The sequence below is a fragment of the Malurus melanocephalus genome, unplaced genomic scaffold (assembly GCF_030028575.1).
Source record: "Malurus melanocephalus ecotype Western Australia unplaced genomic scaffold, MMel_1.1 scaffold_598, whole genome shotgun sequence".
Lineage (NCBI taxonomy): Eukaryota > Metazoa > Chordata > Aves > Passeriformes > Maluridae > Malurus > Malurus melanocephalus.
The window spans coordinates 35,318-51,125 of NW_026623830.1; the positions used below are offsets into that span (position 1 = coordinate 35,318).

A 15,808-nucleotide genomic window follows, 5' to 3' on the forward strand; every position below is an offset into this window, starting at 1 on the left:
GTGGCGGTGGCAGGGCCGGGGCCGCCCCCGGGGCGGGCCGGGCGGGGGCGGTGCCGACACCGCCTACAAAACGCGGTGCGCGGCCAACGCCGAGCTTGAAGCTTTCGGCAGCGGCGGCCGTGAGYAGCGAGCCGGGCGTCGAGAGGCGCTCGGCCCCTCCACGGCGGAGCGTCCCCGCCGCCCGCGGCGCATAAGGCCAAGGCTTTCCGACTTCAGCTACAGTGCTAGCTAAGTCGGGGAAGGCAACACGGAGTGAAGCCGCGCGTCCCCCCTTCTCTCGGCACCGGGCAGCGGCGGAGCGGGCCGGCATGGCGCGGGCAGCGGAGCCGGAGGGCCGGCGGCGCGGCGGTCAGTGCGGACGGGCCGCCTCCAGAGCGGCTCCCGGGCGCGGAGCGGGCGCGGGTGACCGGGCGGGGCTGCCCGCGGGTGGGGGGCACCAAATCGTGGCGTGTCCCGGTGGCGCCTCTGCTCTCACAACGGTGTCCGCGGCACCGAACTGTGTCCGGTGTACCGAAATGCGATGGATGTGCCCGTATCTGCTTTAGCATCTGTTTCTTRTTTCTCATTTAGGATCTGTGATTGCCTATTTTACGTCTGCAAAGTTTCTTCTTTATCTTGGACATGCACTGTCCACTTGGGTAAGTAAACTACTGCCCTGGTAGAARTAGGTTGTTATTCTGGCGATGATTTACCTGGGCTTTACAGATGCTTTCCAAAAGTCATCGCAAACTAGTCCTCCACCACAAAGRCAGAGGTTTTGTTACAACACCTTGCTGTTAAAAGTCTTTATAATCTTCACAGGGTATGTTGCAATAGGTTCAGTTTTAGTGCAGAGTAGTGCAGTACTCAAGTTTTGGAAGGTCTGTTTCTGTACCTTTTAAAGTTTTTAAAGAACTTCAGAACCAGTGAGACTGCTTATAGAGAAGCAGAATGAGAGAGTCCATTACACCATATCTAAAGGACTTATGTACTTACTAATAGGAGACGCTTAGTGTTTACAATAGACCCATTACTGCCACTCGATAGGTAACTTGTTGAAAGCATCAGGAGTTGTCCTCTGTATAAAGATTTGTCTCCTGAAATGCTTTCCTTCTGTGCTAATGTAACTTACTATACCAGATTTCAYTCACTTGAAGATACCAAAGAAGCTACCTTAAAATATACACTAAAAAGAGGTAATCTGGTACTGTACCACAGAATAAAGTTAAGAATATATGTGTATCATAATGCAATCTTGMATTGTCTCCATACAATGGCTTGGTTCAACATTAAGTGGAAAGTTTGCCCCCATTTTCCTTGCTTTGTGTTTTGGTCCTGCTTTTAGACTTGTTTGATGTATGTRTTGAACAAATGGCTGATCTACAGTTACAACACTGCATGCCTGACTCTGGCAGCTTCTTGCTTTCACTAACCTGAAAGGTCATACTGATGTTTCTCTTAGTGAAAGGCTTTCAATGGTATCATGTTTGTTAAAGTGCAATATTTTGGCAGTTATTAATATTGAAGGAACTGTTTTGCTCACTGCTTTTTAGAGGTCAGGGTTGTTGCCTGCAACAGTTTTTGTCACTCGTGCCCACAAAGTGCCTCACTGGCAATTTGACCAGCCCTGCTTACTCCTCTCTGACCAGTGCTTCGCAGCTCTTGGTGGGATTGCTCTCAGAGTCTGTGAGTAAACATGACAAAGCAGAGTTAGAAAACAGTGTTGTACACAATAATAAAACCTTAGACCACAGGATGTCTATTCATGTGYTTAGCAATATTAATGGTATACTCCTGGTAATATCCTGGTGAGTTTTGTGCTGAAAATCTTGACTCAAGAAAACCCTAACCAAATCTGTTCGAACAGCAGAAGTTACAACAGCTTGTTTTGGCAGAACTGGGTACAGGACTTCACTTTTGTATTTCCTAAGCTTTGGTGTTTCTGAGGTCTGAAGGTTTTTGCTAACAGGAGCAGTAAACAAGTACCTGAATCTTCAGAACTCCAGGTAATAGATTGTTTTAGAACGGCTCTGTCCACAATACAAAACCTTAGAGGAATGGGGTTTTGCTGTAACTGAGAGAGCTAATCAGGTTTCTATGTTACTAGGCCATTCCGAAATGCAAAGAGAAGCTATAAATGATTAAACATGTCACATCTCCAGAAATGTTCATGCTTGARCCAAGTCTAGACTCTGTTGGGCTCTTGCTTAGTAAAATATTTGAATGTATGCCTGGCCTCAGTGATCTTAGTAGATTGGACAGTAGTGGTGAGCTGCAGCACCTTGTGCTGGACTCAGACCTTATGGTGTTGCTGTCTATTTGTCAGCATTAAAAAAAGAAGAGCATGGAACTGGGTTCACCTGGTTGGTTCCAGGCCTAATGTTTCTCTTGAGATCAGTTGATTGCAACTTCCCAGCCTTATCTGTGCCCCTCAGGAGGCCTATCAGTCGCTGGTAGCCTGGCTACTGCTGAACTTGTTGGCTTCGGTTCTGAGGTGGGATTGTATGTGTCCAATTTAAGGTGATTGTAAGGGTAATTACAATTGCAGAAAGGGAGGAACTGTTTTTAAAAGGATAGTGATGCTAAACAGCTGTAACTGTTTAAAAGTTTTTAAATATCCACGTTTTGAGACATTTTAAGGTGGGAATAAGTATTTGTAATCAAGGATCTGCCTGTTTCTGAAGACAATGTTTGTTTAAATTTCAGYAGATCTCAGTTTGTAATTATGTACCTGCTATAAAGCGCTGCAATTCACTGATAMTGTTCTTCTCCTTTATCTTTGCCTATTCATTATGGTTTTTAATCCTTGAAAGAAAATCATGCTTCCAGGTTGTAACAGCTGTGTACCCAAAATTTATCTGTGGGTTGGCCTGATCTGAYTACTCTGGATATGTGTTGGATGAAGTTGAACAATGTTCACAGGCTCTTAAATAAACTTTACAGCAAAATCATGATCTCTCTGGAGTCAAATGAACCTTTCCATGAGTTTGAATTGAGATTCGGTTTTTCACTTTCACYACTGACAGTAGTGACTGGCACTGACTTTTAAGAACTGACGTGCTTAGATTTTTAAAAACTCCTTTTTCATCTTGCAAAATCCTGAAACATCTCTGCATAAAGAAAAAACCCCAAACTTAATATGAAAGTATATTTTTGCCTCATTTTCTATCGTAATAAACAGTTATCCACGTTAATTCACTTGCATGTATTTTGAGTGAAATTCTGTAAAGAAGTACCTCAAGTCATAGCAAATTTAAGTGAAACCTGGACTTGGGAAATTATATGACATTGCTGCAATATTTTCTATATATTTCTACTAACTAACCATGGAATACAACTGGAATATATTTACAGAAGACTTYACGTGTCTCTTGAGTGAAAACTGACTTATTATATATGAGAGGAGACATAAAAGATGATAATGCTTATAACAGGATTTGTGGTTGGTTTTGGTTAAAAAAGTGTGCAAAATATGTAGCATTTTTCTTTGAACAGATGACATTTTTCTTTCCACAACTGGAATATAACTTTTTTTCAGCCTATGGTTAATGAAAAAAAATACAAAAGTGTACACATTACAGTGTAAATAAATAGAGGACTAAAATGTCCTTTTGGGAGCTCAAATAACAGTAAAAGGCAAATGCTTTTTATGTCTGTACTAGCCTGAAGACTAATCACACTTTGCAATTATTTTTACCCTCCAAATAGTATGCTTTTTATGTATCTCTTGATTGCTGTATTACATGATAAGTCAGATTTGTTAGGCTTTGATTTTTAAAAGTACTTTAATGTTACACTTCCCCCAGTCCTTCCAAATATTTGAGATCCTTAGAAATTTGTACTCTTTGCTGTATCACGTAGAAATTGTTTATTTAAGATATGGCAGCAGAAGAAAAGCTGTTTGGTTTGTAGAAAAATAATGTTAGGGACCTTTATTAAACAACCTTGTTTCCCTAGAAAGGTATGAATGGTTTCAATTCATCTGCTTTGGTACTGATTACATAAAGATTTTCTGTCATGCATTTCTTGCAATATGTATAAAAACAAAGTGAGATCTGGCAGTAGAAAAAGCTCCATATATTTATTAGAAAACCTTAAAATGTTTTGAATGGTATGAAAATTACTTCACTTGAATGTGTTTAGCAATTTGGGCTTTCTTCTTATACCTGTAGCAAATGGTATCATTACATGAACGTGTTGTATTCTAAGCACTAGGTTAAATTAGCAATAGGCTAAATAGGCTGAACTAGCAACGAATTTACAGCAGGTTAAATGAACTCTGCTGTTCTACCTCCTCTGAGTAATATGCCAGTGCTTAGCACTAAAGGAGCTGAAGTCCATTGACTTCAGAAACTTCAGTTAACATTTACCTATATCTATCCTGGATTGTATGATGACTTGTTTGACTCACTCTTGTGTTACAAAGCAGCACTTAAGCTTTGATCATCTAAGAGCAAACTGCTGTCTTGAAGTTAAATAGTGCTTGCTAAATCTATTGTTAATATTTGATCTGTGCTGGAGAATGAATTTGTATAAGCTTTTAGAGGCTTGTTAGATGTGGCTGGTGACAGACTTTGTCCGGTAATATAATAATAGAAAATATCTGGGATTTTTTGGTTTGTAGTGTTACAGGCTGTAGTGGTCTACTTGATAAGGATAGATGATCCCAGTGATACTGGGATAAAATCAATGGTGACAGGATGTAGCAGTCAAAAACCTCCTAAAAAACCAACAACCACAAAAACCCCCACACTACCTCTGTATGTGTAACCTTTATTTTAGTACAGATTTATGCCAGGGCTTTAGAAGCACATAGGTTCAYTATTTTACTAAAGTGCAACCAGTAATGTTGTGTATGTTCTCTTGCTCTTAAAGGGAGATCGTATGTGGCATTTTGCTGTGTCTGTATTCCTGGTTGAACTTTATGGAAACAGCTTACTCCTGACTGCCGTCTATGGCCTGGTTGTGGCGGGATCAGTTCTTCTCCTGGGAGCCCTTATTGGAGACTGGGTGGACAAGAACTCCAGGCTCAAAGGTTAGATGCCTRGAGCAGCTTATTGACTTAAGGGTGGATCAAATTCATCTTAAAAAGGTGAAGCTGACAGAGAATTCCTCAAGTCAAATATGAGAATGGGGCTTGCTCAGGCCCTTTAAGAAGGGCAGAGTGGTTTTAGAGTGGTAATAGTTATACAGATACTCTCAAAGACAAGAGGAAACAAWTTTAAGTCAGATAGGTCTGTTACTCATGCTAAACCCATATGACCCATAGAGATGTATGCAAACACAAAAGGTAAAGAATATGTAGCTTTAAGGACTCTGGACCAAGTTCTTTTTACATTATAACACTGACATACACTTGTATATAAACATTTATATAAACATCTTTGACTTAAGTTAAACACACTGCATTTACATTATGCATATTGTAACTACATATTGTCTAGTCTGTTTCATAAATAAAATGGGATCAAGTTCTTCAAAAGAATTTCAAAATAGCATCTCTTCCATGGTAGGTTGATTTTCAAAAATTTTCAAAATAGCATCTCTTCCATGGTAGGTTGAAGATGAATTTTAGAGGCTTGAGCTAGGTTTTTACTACTTGAAACATACTGTCAGCATTTAAATAGGGACTTAGTTTGAGAGAAGACCTGCTTTGACTGTAAATCAAGAGCTGCACAGTTACATTAGGCATTAGTTTCTCTAAGACAGTGGCAGATTTAGAATTTAATATGAATCTGTTCAGCAGCAGTATCTATTCTGCCATTTTGGGGGAGACTAGGAAAACAAAGTTACTTTAAAAATCTGGCATGTCGCTTAATTATGTCCTCATGGTTATAATTATAGGCTATAGTTAGCTCATTCTTATGTTCATAACTATTGTTCTCTGGTTTGAAACAGTGGCCCGGACATCCTTGGTTGTGCAGAATTCATCTGTCATCCTGTGTGGTGTTATCCTGATGATTATCTTCTTGTTCAAGACACAGCTCTTGACATTATACCATGGATGGCTTCTTGTGAGTGCTTGAACTTGTCAATAGGAGATTAATTTACAAAGAAACCTTGGGGAGCCTGGGAGATGGATGAATTTTTATCTTCTCTAATCTGTGTTGACATTTCTGGGAGCTAAATATGGCAAATGAAAATGCCAGGTAAACAGAGATTATTGTTTTCTGCCAGGAATTGTATACTTAGTGTTGTTTTGTGTGGAGAATAATGCTAAAATGTATGGAATGAAATATAAAATATGTCTCTGCTTGTGTAGAAAGTGGAGATCTCCATAAGTTTTCTCACATTGTAACTCTTTCCCCTCATCTCTCTAGACATTGTGCTATATCCTGGTTATCACAATAGCAAATATTGCCAATTTGGCCAGCACTGCCACAGCGATCACAATTCAGAGGGACTGGATTGTTGTGGTTGCAGGGGAAGACAGAAGCAAACTGGCAGGTGAAATATGTTGCCTTTTTAATACCTTGCATTTCTTACTTTCCATGCTTGATTTTTTTTTTTTTTTTTTAAGAATAGAGTTTTACAGGGATCAATGCATCTTTGAGTTCCAGATATCATAAGAAATTGTAGTGTAAAAAGGCAGCCTTTATTTTGGTCTTCCTTGCTCTGGACTATAGCTACTGAGATCACAGATTATTGTTTTGATTACAATTCAGTTAGGCATTCCCAAACTTGTTTTGCCCTCCTCTTAGTCCTGCTGCAGCTCTGGTAGGGAAAACTAGTTTTGCTGAACAAGCCAAGTGTTGCAATACTTTATTTTTAGGTCCCTGGAATGAAACAGAGAACTCTTGCGTAACTGGGCTCCTCTCATAGGGATCAAAGAAAGAGATGCATGAGAATGAAGTCCAGAACAGTTAAGTAGATATGTTAGGAAATTGCCAGTAGGTAATGCTGTGCATGCAGACACATTTGAAACATTGCATTTCTCTAGCATTAGATGGCTAACTCAGAGCTGTGAACTGTTTCCTTCAGTTCGAGTTGGATGCTCTGCTTTCCTTTGACACCTGATGCTTTTGATCATGGACTACAGACTAAATCAACTTTTGTCTAGAAAATATTTTTGTTTACTTCTCCCCCTGTGCCCTGAACTTGTATAGTGACAYTGGTACTACTAACAGAGAGAATTCATTCCCATTCAAATTCTACTGCAGTTTGGTAGTCGTGACACTACTTGGATGTGAGAGACTGGGAATCTCACCAAGGATGCAGAAGGCAAATTACAACAAAAGATGTACGATAGATCTTTGGGTCTGCTACTCCTCTGATTGTAACAGTGTGGGAAGCAGCACTTTTTGTGATGAATTTGGTCAGGCTGTGTGGGCTCTGAATTAACCCCATAAGGGGACTTAAGCCTTCTCAGACAGAAGAACTGATACTGAACTGCAAACAAGGCACAGAGCACTCTGCTAACTCTAGAACTAAAACATCTGATTCAGATTAGATACCTTCAGACATAGACAGAATTTCGGCTTCTGTCCTCTAATTTTGTATAAAGCTGCCTAAATTGCCCATGAAGTTCAGAGTCCTTTTAGAGGTTTAAGTCCTGTATTCTGGATTTTCACTTGATGTTTGTCTCCCGTGGAGGAATATTATTTACTCATCCCATCCAGGAAGGACTAATTCTTAGATGCATTAAAAGTGTCATACTTTCAATTCCTAGTCTACATATTATCCTCCCTAGTCTTTTATTTTGACCTTGCAGTGCCTTTCTAGGTCATGCCTTTTTTAGAGCAGCAATACAGGTGAACTTTCTTAATGCATGTGATTCACAGATAGARAAATAGCAGCTATCTGTAAAAGTCTTAGAAAGTTTTAATAGTTCTTATTGACCTTCTTGTGCCAGACATTATTAAGCAAATCATCTCCCYGATTCCTGTCCCACATACCACACATGAGATAAAGTACTGACCACACCTGCAGAGAGCTGCTGCTTGGGAGTCAGCCCTGCCTCTTTACTGCCTCATGAGCTCAGGCACAATTGTATGACCACTTATATTTTGTACTGAGGAATCAGGCAAGRGGTTACTGTAAATTCTCATGTGACTTGATTGGAGAATACAAACACTGAATTAAAAACCTTGGTTCAACAGATTTATCTAAAACATCCCTTCCAGGCTGAATAGGCTTGTTCTCTGTGTCACCATGAYGTAACTTGGAGACTGTTGAAATTCCTTAACTTAAAAAAAAAAAATTGCATGCTGACATTGACTTTGGAGCAATATTGTCCATCTCTGCACTGTTACCTTTCCTCAAAGAGAAGTCTTCTTTATGCAAGTTAGTGGAATAGGGAAATAAAAAAAAATTACCTTAGTTTCTCCTTTGACCTTGATTAGTTTCTCTATTCATTCTTTGTACCTTTGCTGAGTGGAATTGTTAGCCTTCCTCAAATAACTCAAAAACAAAGGTTGCTTCTTGGAATTTCTAAAGCCAAATATTATGCAAGTATCTAATTTAACTATTTGACTGAGGGTTAACTAGGTTAACATTGGATTGGCTTCAAATTCTAAATAGAGTAAGCAAAGTATTTCTGTGAAGGGCAAGGACTAATTCTCTACAGATTCAATAAAGTAGCTTCATGGTAGAGTCTACTCACTGGTAGAGTCTTACGTGCCTTTCAGAAGCTCTACTTTTATAGTAGGACTCTAAAATGGGCTCCATGTGTAAAGCCACGTGGTGTCTAGAAGCTTTGAGAAGTGGAAGAATGGCACTATTGATTGTAAACTTACAGGAACCCAGCCGGTTTAATGACAGTGAAGTGGATAAGATTGAGAAGGGTGAGGCATCCCCTAGCAGCAAAGATGTATTTGTGCAGAGAATGGGCTGCTTGTTTTGATTGTAAACATCAAAGGACCAGAAAGGAGTGAGGACTTTGCTCAGTCAGATCTGAGGATGCCTACAGCTGCCATCARGCAACATGACGTAACAAGGAAATGTAAAGACATTTCAAAGTTCTGCTGCTATCATGGTCATACAGTGGCCACCAGCTATTAGAAGTAAACGAAGGAGACTAAGAAATACATGTTCCAGTGCTGGGACATAGGTTACTATCTTCACAACAAAGAATTCCACCTTAGGAGATTCCTGGAGTTGTGCATGCTCTGTTTGAGTGTTACGGGGATAGAACTAGGAATCCGTAATATCAGCATTGTGTAAAAGTGATCTATCTCATGATGAGCGGGACTGTGCTGCTGCTGTAAGCGTAGCATACTGGGTTTACCTGCAAGACCCCATGTAGGCAAAACTGGCAAGAGTAGGGATTTGGCTTGAAAACCTTGGTTGATTGCAAGGAACTTAAACATTGAAACAGTCTGAAGGTGCCTCTGGTTACTGTTGCTAGAACCACTTAGAAAGTTTCAAGCCTTGCTTCAAATCTATTTATACATGTGCACTCAAAATTGTGTTAGTGAATATTTTGTTGTAAGTGTTCACCAATCATTTCATATCATCAAATAATTTCTGACAGATATGAATGCCACAATAAGAAGAATTGATCAGTTGACCAATATCTTGGCCCCAATGGCTGTTGGTCAGATAATGACATTTGGCTCTCCRATGATTGGCTGTGGATTCATTTCTGGCTGGAACCTGATGTCGATGTGTGTGGAATACCTGCTGCTCTGGAAGGTTTATCAGAAAACCCCTACTCTGGCTCGCAAATCTGCAAAAGTTGAAGCATCAGAACTGAAACAGCTGAATGTAAAGAAAGGTATTGAAAACACTGAACTAAGTATTCAAATTCACWGTATATTCATTGCATCAGTCAAGCCAAGTGTTAGCTTTTGTCTTCCACAGGCTCTGTTTTGAGGCTGTATAACTTTCTATTCATGGCTTGGGGATTTTAGTTTTGGGGTATAGATATCAGAGACTTTAATATAAGTAATGATGCTTTGTGCAGCTGTTTGAGGAATTCAGTAAAATGCAACCAAAGAACGAATTCTCTTCATTAACCCCTTAGTGTTAGTCTGCCCTGTAACTTAGGGCTGATCATAGGGAATGCTCTTACCCATCTATACTATAATTAATAAGCTGGACCAGCCCTTGGCTCTGTAGCATCTACAGCCTCTGTAAGACTACTCCTTGTTAACTTCTTTCTACTTAGACAAAGTACTAACAGGCTGTCAGGAGATTATAGAGTAGATGGTCACTTTTCTGTTCTGGCATGATGGAATGATTTTTACATGCTCCAGGTAATGTAAGAGAAAAACCAAGAAAAAATTCTTTYGGCTTTTAACTCTGCTTCCTTGGCCAAGCAGTACAAGTGGGATTTGCAGTGTAGATGACTATGGCTATTACTACAAGTAACCCTAAAACTGATATTAACATTACTTTAGGTAGCGTCAATATCAGAAATTAAAATTGTTTCAGAAGCAAACCTTTTGTTGTSAAGTATTGGAAATATCAGATACTTGAATATCAAACTTAAGTGCTTTCCCATTTTTTAAGGTAGCAGTATATGAATACTACTGAAATCKCATTATGGGCTCCCAGCTACAACAGATTGTGGTTTTTTGTTTGTGTTTTTGTTGTTTTTTATGAAATACTAAGAATTCATTAAAAGCAATTTAACAATCTTGTCTCAATATACTCTGAGTTAGAATGCCACTATTAAAAGTACTGAAGAGATGTGTCTTCCCAGCCATCAGATCCATTGTKGTAATAAGTCATCGAATAAACTAGGCTGATGGCAGTCCAGAATAGGGAGAACAAGGTGATGTAGGAGGCTCCATAGCTTTGGAACTGGCTCTTAAGTACCTCTGGAGAACGAAGCAYTGAGCAAGTGTCAATATTTAAGAAACACCTCTTTACTGCAGCAATATTSTGATTTCATTAGAAGACTTGTGTTTTTAAAAGTTGCTGAAATACTTGATGTGTCTCACTTGCTGTAGGTAGAGTTARTTTTGAGCTTAACAGTGTAGAAACACTGCTCAGGCATCCAGACATTTGTGGAATTTCTATCTTCCTTATTAGGATAAATACTGCTGTGAGTTTTTTGATTTTTGTTTGTGACCACTGGAAAGGCTTTTTTCCTTCATTACAGTGAAAATAGAATTGTAGAAATGCATGGTCTGAGGTTTTGAGTTTGGGTTTATTTTTTCAAGTCAAGCTTTGAAAGCTTTTGGCTGTGAACAGRCTTCAGCCTTGGTTCTTCTGCCATGACATGAGATATTGACAGAGGTTCAGGTATTCTCTGCTTTCTTTAATGAGTACTTTTAAACATACAAAGCTATGTTGAAATGCCAACTGACATTGGTATTCATTAAACAAATAATCATATAACTGGAGAATAGAGTCACAAGTCTAGAAGCAGGCAATGCTTTCTCCTATCACTGTTTAATTAAATAAATTGATAGGGATAAACTTTACTTGATCTGACTCCATAGGTAGGACTTAAGGRTATTTTAAACTATTTAATTTAGGTAATTACGAGACAGCTTGGCAGTGGAGTTTGACTGATGCACATCTGTAGTAGCGAACTTACTGCAAACAATTGTCTCTCACTTTACACTGTACACTTTGCAGGCAGGAGTGTATYTGACAGCTGCATTTCTGTTTACAGAGAGTGACATGAAACCCGCTGAAGGAGTGCAGTTAATTATGGAGAAAGATGTAAATGGCTTTGAGCCCCAAGAGCAGAAGGAAGTCGGCTGCGCTGCCCGGATTGCCGAACCTTTCATAACATTTCGGGATGGATGGGTTGCRTACTACAACCAGCCCGTGTTCCTCGCAGGCATGGGCCTTGCATTTCTCTATATGACTGTTCTGGGATTYGATTGTATCACTACAGGTTATGCATACACTCAGGGGCTGAGTGGCTCTGTGCTAAGCCTGCTCATGGGTGCCTCCGCAGTCACTGGAATCATGGGAACAGTGGCTTTCACTTGGCTTCGTCGCAAATGTGGCCTCATTCGCACGGGCCTTATTTCTGGAGTCGCTCAGTTTGCTTGTCTGATCTTATGTGTCATCTCTGTATTTATGCCTGGAAGTCCTATGGATTTGACTGTTTCCCCATTTGCTGACATCAGTGCCAGGCTGTTTGAAAATGAGCCATTGCCTACTATAGCATCTCCAGAATCTGAAATGATTTTTGCAACTGGAATGCCCATCTTGTCAAATGGGTCTATTACTCCTGCTAACAGTGACCCAGAGATGAGTCCTGAGCCCGTGCCTTTAGTCTCTGTTAGTCTCCTGTTTGCAGGAGTCATTGCTGCTAGAGTTGGTAAGTATTATGTCTCTATTACAATTTGGTCTATTACCTGCTTTTAATTCTCAACATTACAGTGTCTGTCAGCTAAATACAAATTGGAGTTTAGAACTAGAGGCTATGGTTGAAGGGTTACATCATGTTTCTGGGGCTAGTTGATTATACTGCACATAAAAATGAAATGATCCTCCAATAGTGCCACTAGGGTAAAGACTGCAGTACCAATTCCATGTATATCATATGTCACTAACAGGAGAAAAGTTACCACGTTTGGAGATGAATGTAACATGCTTTTTGGAAAGCTCATYTCTAAATTATTTCTGTTCACAACCAAGTGAGACCACTTGTTACTAGGAAACAGAACTAAACACAGCTGCTGTGAAAACCTTCAGATTTCACCGTTTGGGCAATTTTAATACATGAATTAATTTAGTTATCTTGGAGTTTAAAAGGGAAGCTTTGATTTGGATGACAGCTTAATTTTTTAGGGAATAAATRTTACCCTTTAGGGGATAAAGGTTTAGGGAATTTTAGGTTACCATAATATTAGTATCTGCCAACAGAATAAGCAGGTAAATATATAAATGTTGTGAACAGTAACTGTCATCTAYAGAATCTTTTTACTCAATTTCTGCAGTTTTTGCTGAATTCTGGAAGAATAAAATACCTGATTCATATATATTAAGTTTTGTGCAARATAAGCTTCTAAAGCTGAATCATGAACAGACTAAACCAGTATGGAGCTAAAGTCAACCATTTAAAATTGTGTATTTTGCGTAGTTTAAAACATGTTTTTTGATTTTTTATTTTTTTTTTGCATCTTGTGCAGAACTTTAGTGATTGCAGCTAGCATGAACACACTGTAAATAGCTGTAAGCCAGCTATTTAAACAAAGGATGAGCAAAACATTGACTTGATAGTCATGTTGAAACAGGATGTGACAGACAAGTTAATGTGTCAAGTTRTAGGTATTTCAGGAAATTTTTGTGAAAGGAGAGTGAATTGCTTTTGACTGTGAGTGTGAAATCAGTTCTAGTCGACAAGTGATTGTCTTATACTGTGCATTTTTGGCAGAAGTGAGTGCTTGGAAGGATGACTTGAATTGTGCCAGTGATGAAAGTTTGCCATGAGAAGCCCAGCTGTATGGATAATTGTTTCTTCTCTCCATAGGCCTTTGGTCCTTTGATTTGACTGTCACACAGTTACTCCAAGAAAACGTCGTGGAATCTGAAAGAGGCATCATAAATGGTGTCCAAAACTCCATGAATTATCTTCTTGATTTGCTGCACTTCATCATGGTCATCTTGGCCCCAAACCCTGAAGCTTTTGGCTTATTGGTGCTTATTTCTGTGTCTTTTGTTGCAATGGGCCACATAATGTACTTCAGATTTGCCCAGAAAAGTTTGGGAAAACAACTTTTTGTTTGTCACACTCCTGATCCCAAAGCAGCCCCTGACAGTTCACCACCTGGTAATACRTCTACTGTCTGAAAGGATCCACTTCTCTCACTAACTTTGCTTCACAAATATCATGGTTAAACACATATACTTTTGTGACCCTGTCTGAGGTGTTTCTCTAGAGTTGAATGCTTAACTTAGCTGTTTGGGGAAGCTGTCCCAAGAGACAAAATTCTTATTGCAGTGACCCTGTAAAAATGTTTCATGTTTAACAGAGGACAGCCTAGTTKGATCTCGACAGTTGCTGTATCAAAGGATCCCCACAGGTCATGTGTGTGGTGTTTGATCACAAAAATACTGGTCAAGTTCCATTGCTGACCCCCACAGTGATACTGTTAAGTGGTTATACATACTCAGCTTACTCATGAATTCTGAATTCTTGTATTCATTGAGTAAAATCAGGTTCTGTTATTTTTTTTTAAGTTACTTTAGAATAACTTTTTATACAGTGTTTTGTTGCTTGGAGTTKTCTCCAATATTTCTTTACCATGAACAGTTCTGCTCACTTGTCTTCTTAAACTGGTATAAACATCCTCCATAAATATGGGACTTTGATGCTTGTGGGTTCCTTCTAACTCACAATATTCAATGATTCTTTTTGGATGCTTCAGGTGGACTAGATTTTTTTCCCCAAAACCTTTATAGAATTTTATGTTTTGGTTTAACTTTATGGAAACACCTTTGCAGGTTTTTTGCATGTTTCCTTACAATTTAGACAAATATTAGGTACAAGATATTGTATTACACTTTTGTTGCACTTCATAGAGTAGAACAGCRTCATTTAGCAGAAGCTATTGATGTAATATTACAAAGCATGGCTTTTTAATTGCAAGTGGCAGGTTTGCTCAGGTTTGATGTAGCAGAAAGTGCTAAGGTCAGGAGTACTGGTACAGAAAGATAAAYTCTAGTGCTTACTTAGTTTTTGCCTCAGAGCACAAGCAGCTTTAGTTAATTTTCCAATATATCAGGCTTTAATAGGGTTTCTGAAAACAATTGCATTTGAAAATAGTTAATATTTTATGCAAAAGGTGGATTACTTGCATTTATCTCATGTGTTTGTGAATTTTGACTTTGTTCTAAAATACCGCTAAACCAATGAGATGGTGGACTGAGAGGCCCTCTAAAGCAACTTCAAAACAATGAAAATGATGCATCCCTCTGTTCAATAGTTCTTGCCCCTTTTTTGTTTTGTTTTTGTTTTTTTTTTACCCTGCATGTGTACTAACACAGTACTTCCATAGTCATTAACCCTATGTGCACTTTTGTGGAAACTACGCACTTTTGCTTTCCCAGTAGAGTTGAACCTGGTGGTGTTCTGAGTTTTCCYATGGCTTGGCAGTCTGACTTCTAAATTTAAATATTGGGAAAATGTTTGTTTGCAAAAGAAGTAGTATGTGAAAACATAATGTTAGCAACTTGTGAGAAGTACCCTCTGTAACTTTTAAAGGTTTTTTTTTTTAAATTTTAGGTACTGTCCTTCACAGTCATGTATATTGCCAGACTTCAGCCCTGGAATGCAAGTGTTGAAACTTAACTCCATTGAAACTAAAGGCGTTACACCAGGGCTGAATCCAGGCCAGTCATTACAAATTTTGTACCAATTACAGTAACTATCAAAGAATGTAAAGAACCTCTAGTGGCTTTTGTCTCAGACACAATGTTTTGTAGGAGGAGTGAAATAGAATGAATGGGAATCYGATGTACAGCCAATGGACTTGTTGTCCATGGTTTTCAATAAATGGGTGTAACAATTTTTCTTCTCTAATGGACCAAACCTAATACTTACTCTATGTTGCTGAAAGTTTCTCAGGGATGTTTTCACTAGGTTTTTAAATGTTTATACTTCAACCAAGCATTTGAATTTTGTTTTGATAYAATAAAGTAAAATATGTTATTTAGAGTAGGTTTAAAATTTGTGACTCAATCCTGACTGTAACTTAAGGAAAAGGGAATTTTGCCATCAGCAGGATTTGTCAGAAGACAAATAAAATAAGCTTATATCTAGATTTGTAGAATAAATATGTCCAAAGGATAGCCTTATGTGGTATAYGGTAAGTACACTAGTAAATAAAAGAATTCTGATTTGCCAAATATGTTTTCTTATGTGTATCTAATTTAAGTTGGGACCAGATTTTAATATTGTTAAATATAAATAAAGGTA

General features: G+C 38.8%; 1 protein-coding gene across 2 annotated transcripts in view; it reads left to right on the forward strand.

Annotated features, from left to right (window-relative positions):
- Positions 1 to 15,172, forward strand: part of SLC40A1 (solute carrier family 40 member 1) — a 23,964-nt gene extending 8,792 nt beyond the window's left edge. Inside the window, exons 1-8 of one of the 2 annotated variants that reach the window (XM_057382999.1) lie at positions 88 to 348; positions 571 to 638; positions 4,855 to 5,014; positions 5,878 to 5,993; positions 6,300 to 6,426; positions 9,452 to 9,694; positions 11,546 to 12,205; positions 13,361 to 15,172. In XM_057382999.1, the coding sequence (XP_057238982.1) occupies positions 309 to 348; positions 571 to 638; positions 4,855 to 5,014; positions 5,878 to 5,993; positions 6,300 to 6,426; positions 9,452 to 9,694; positions 11,546 to 12,205; positions 13,361 to 13,680 (1,734 nt within the window). In that variant the 5' untranslated portion in view covers positions 88 to 308 and the 3' untranslated portion in view covers positions 13,681 to 15,172. Of the gene's footprint in view, positions 1 to 87; positions 349 to 570; positions 639 to 4,854; positions 5,015 to 5,877; positions 5,994 to 6,299; positions 6,427 to 9,451; positions 9,695 to 11,545; positions 12,206 to 13,360 lie in introns of those variants that run through there. The other variant, XM_057383000.1, reaches the window with a different exon arrangement.
- The last annotated feature ends 636 nt before the right edge of the window (positions 15,173 to 15,808 follow it).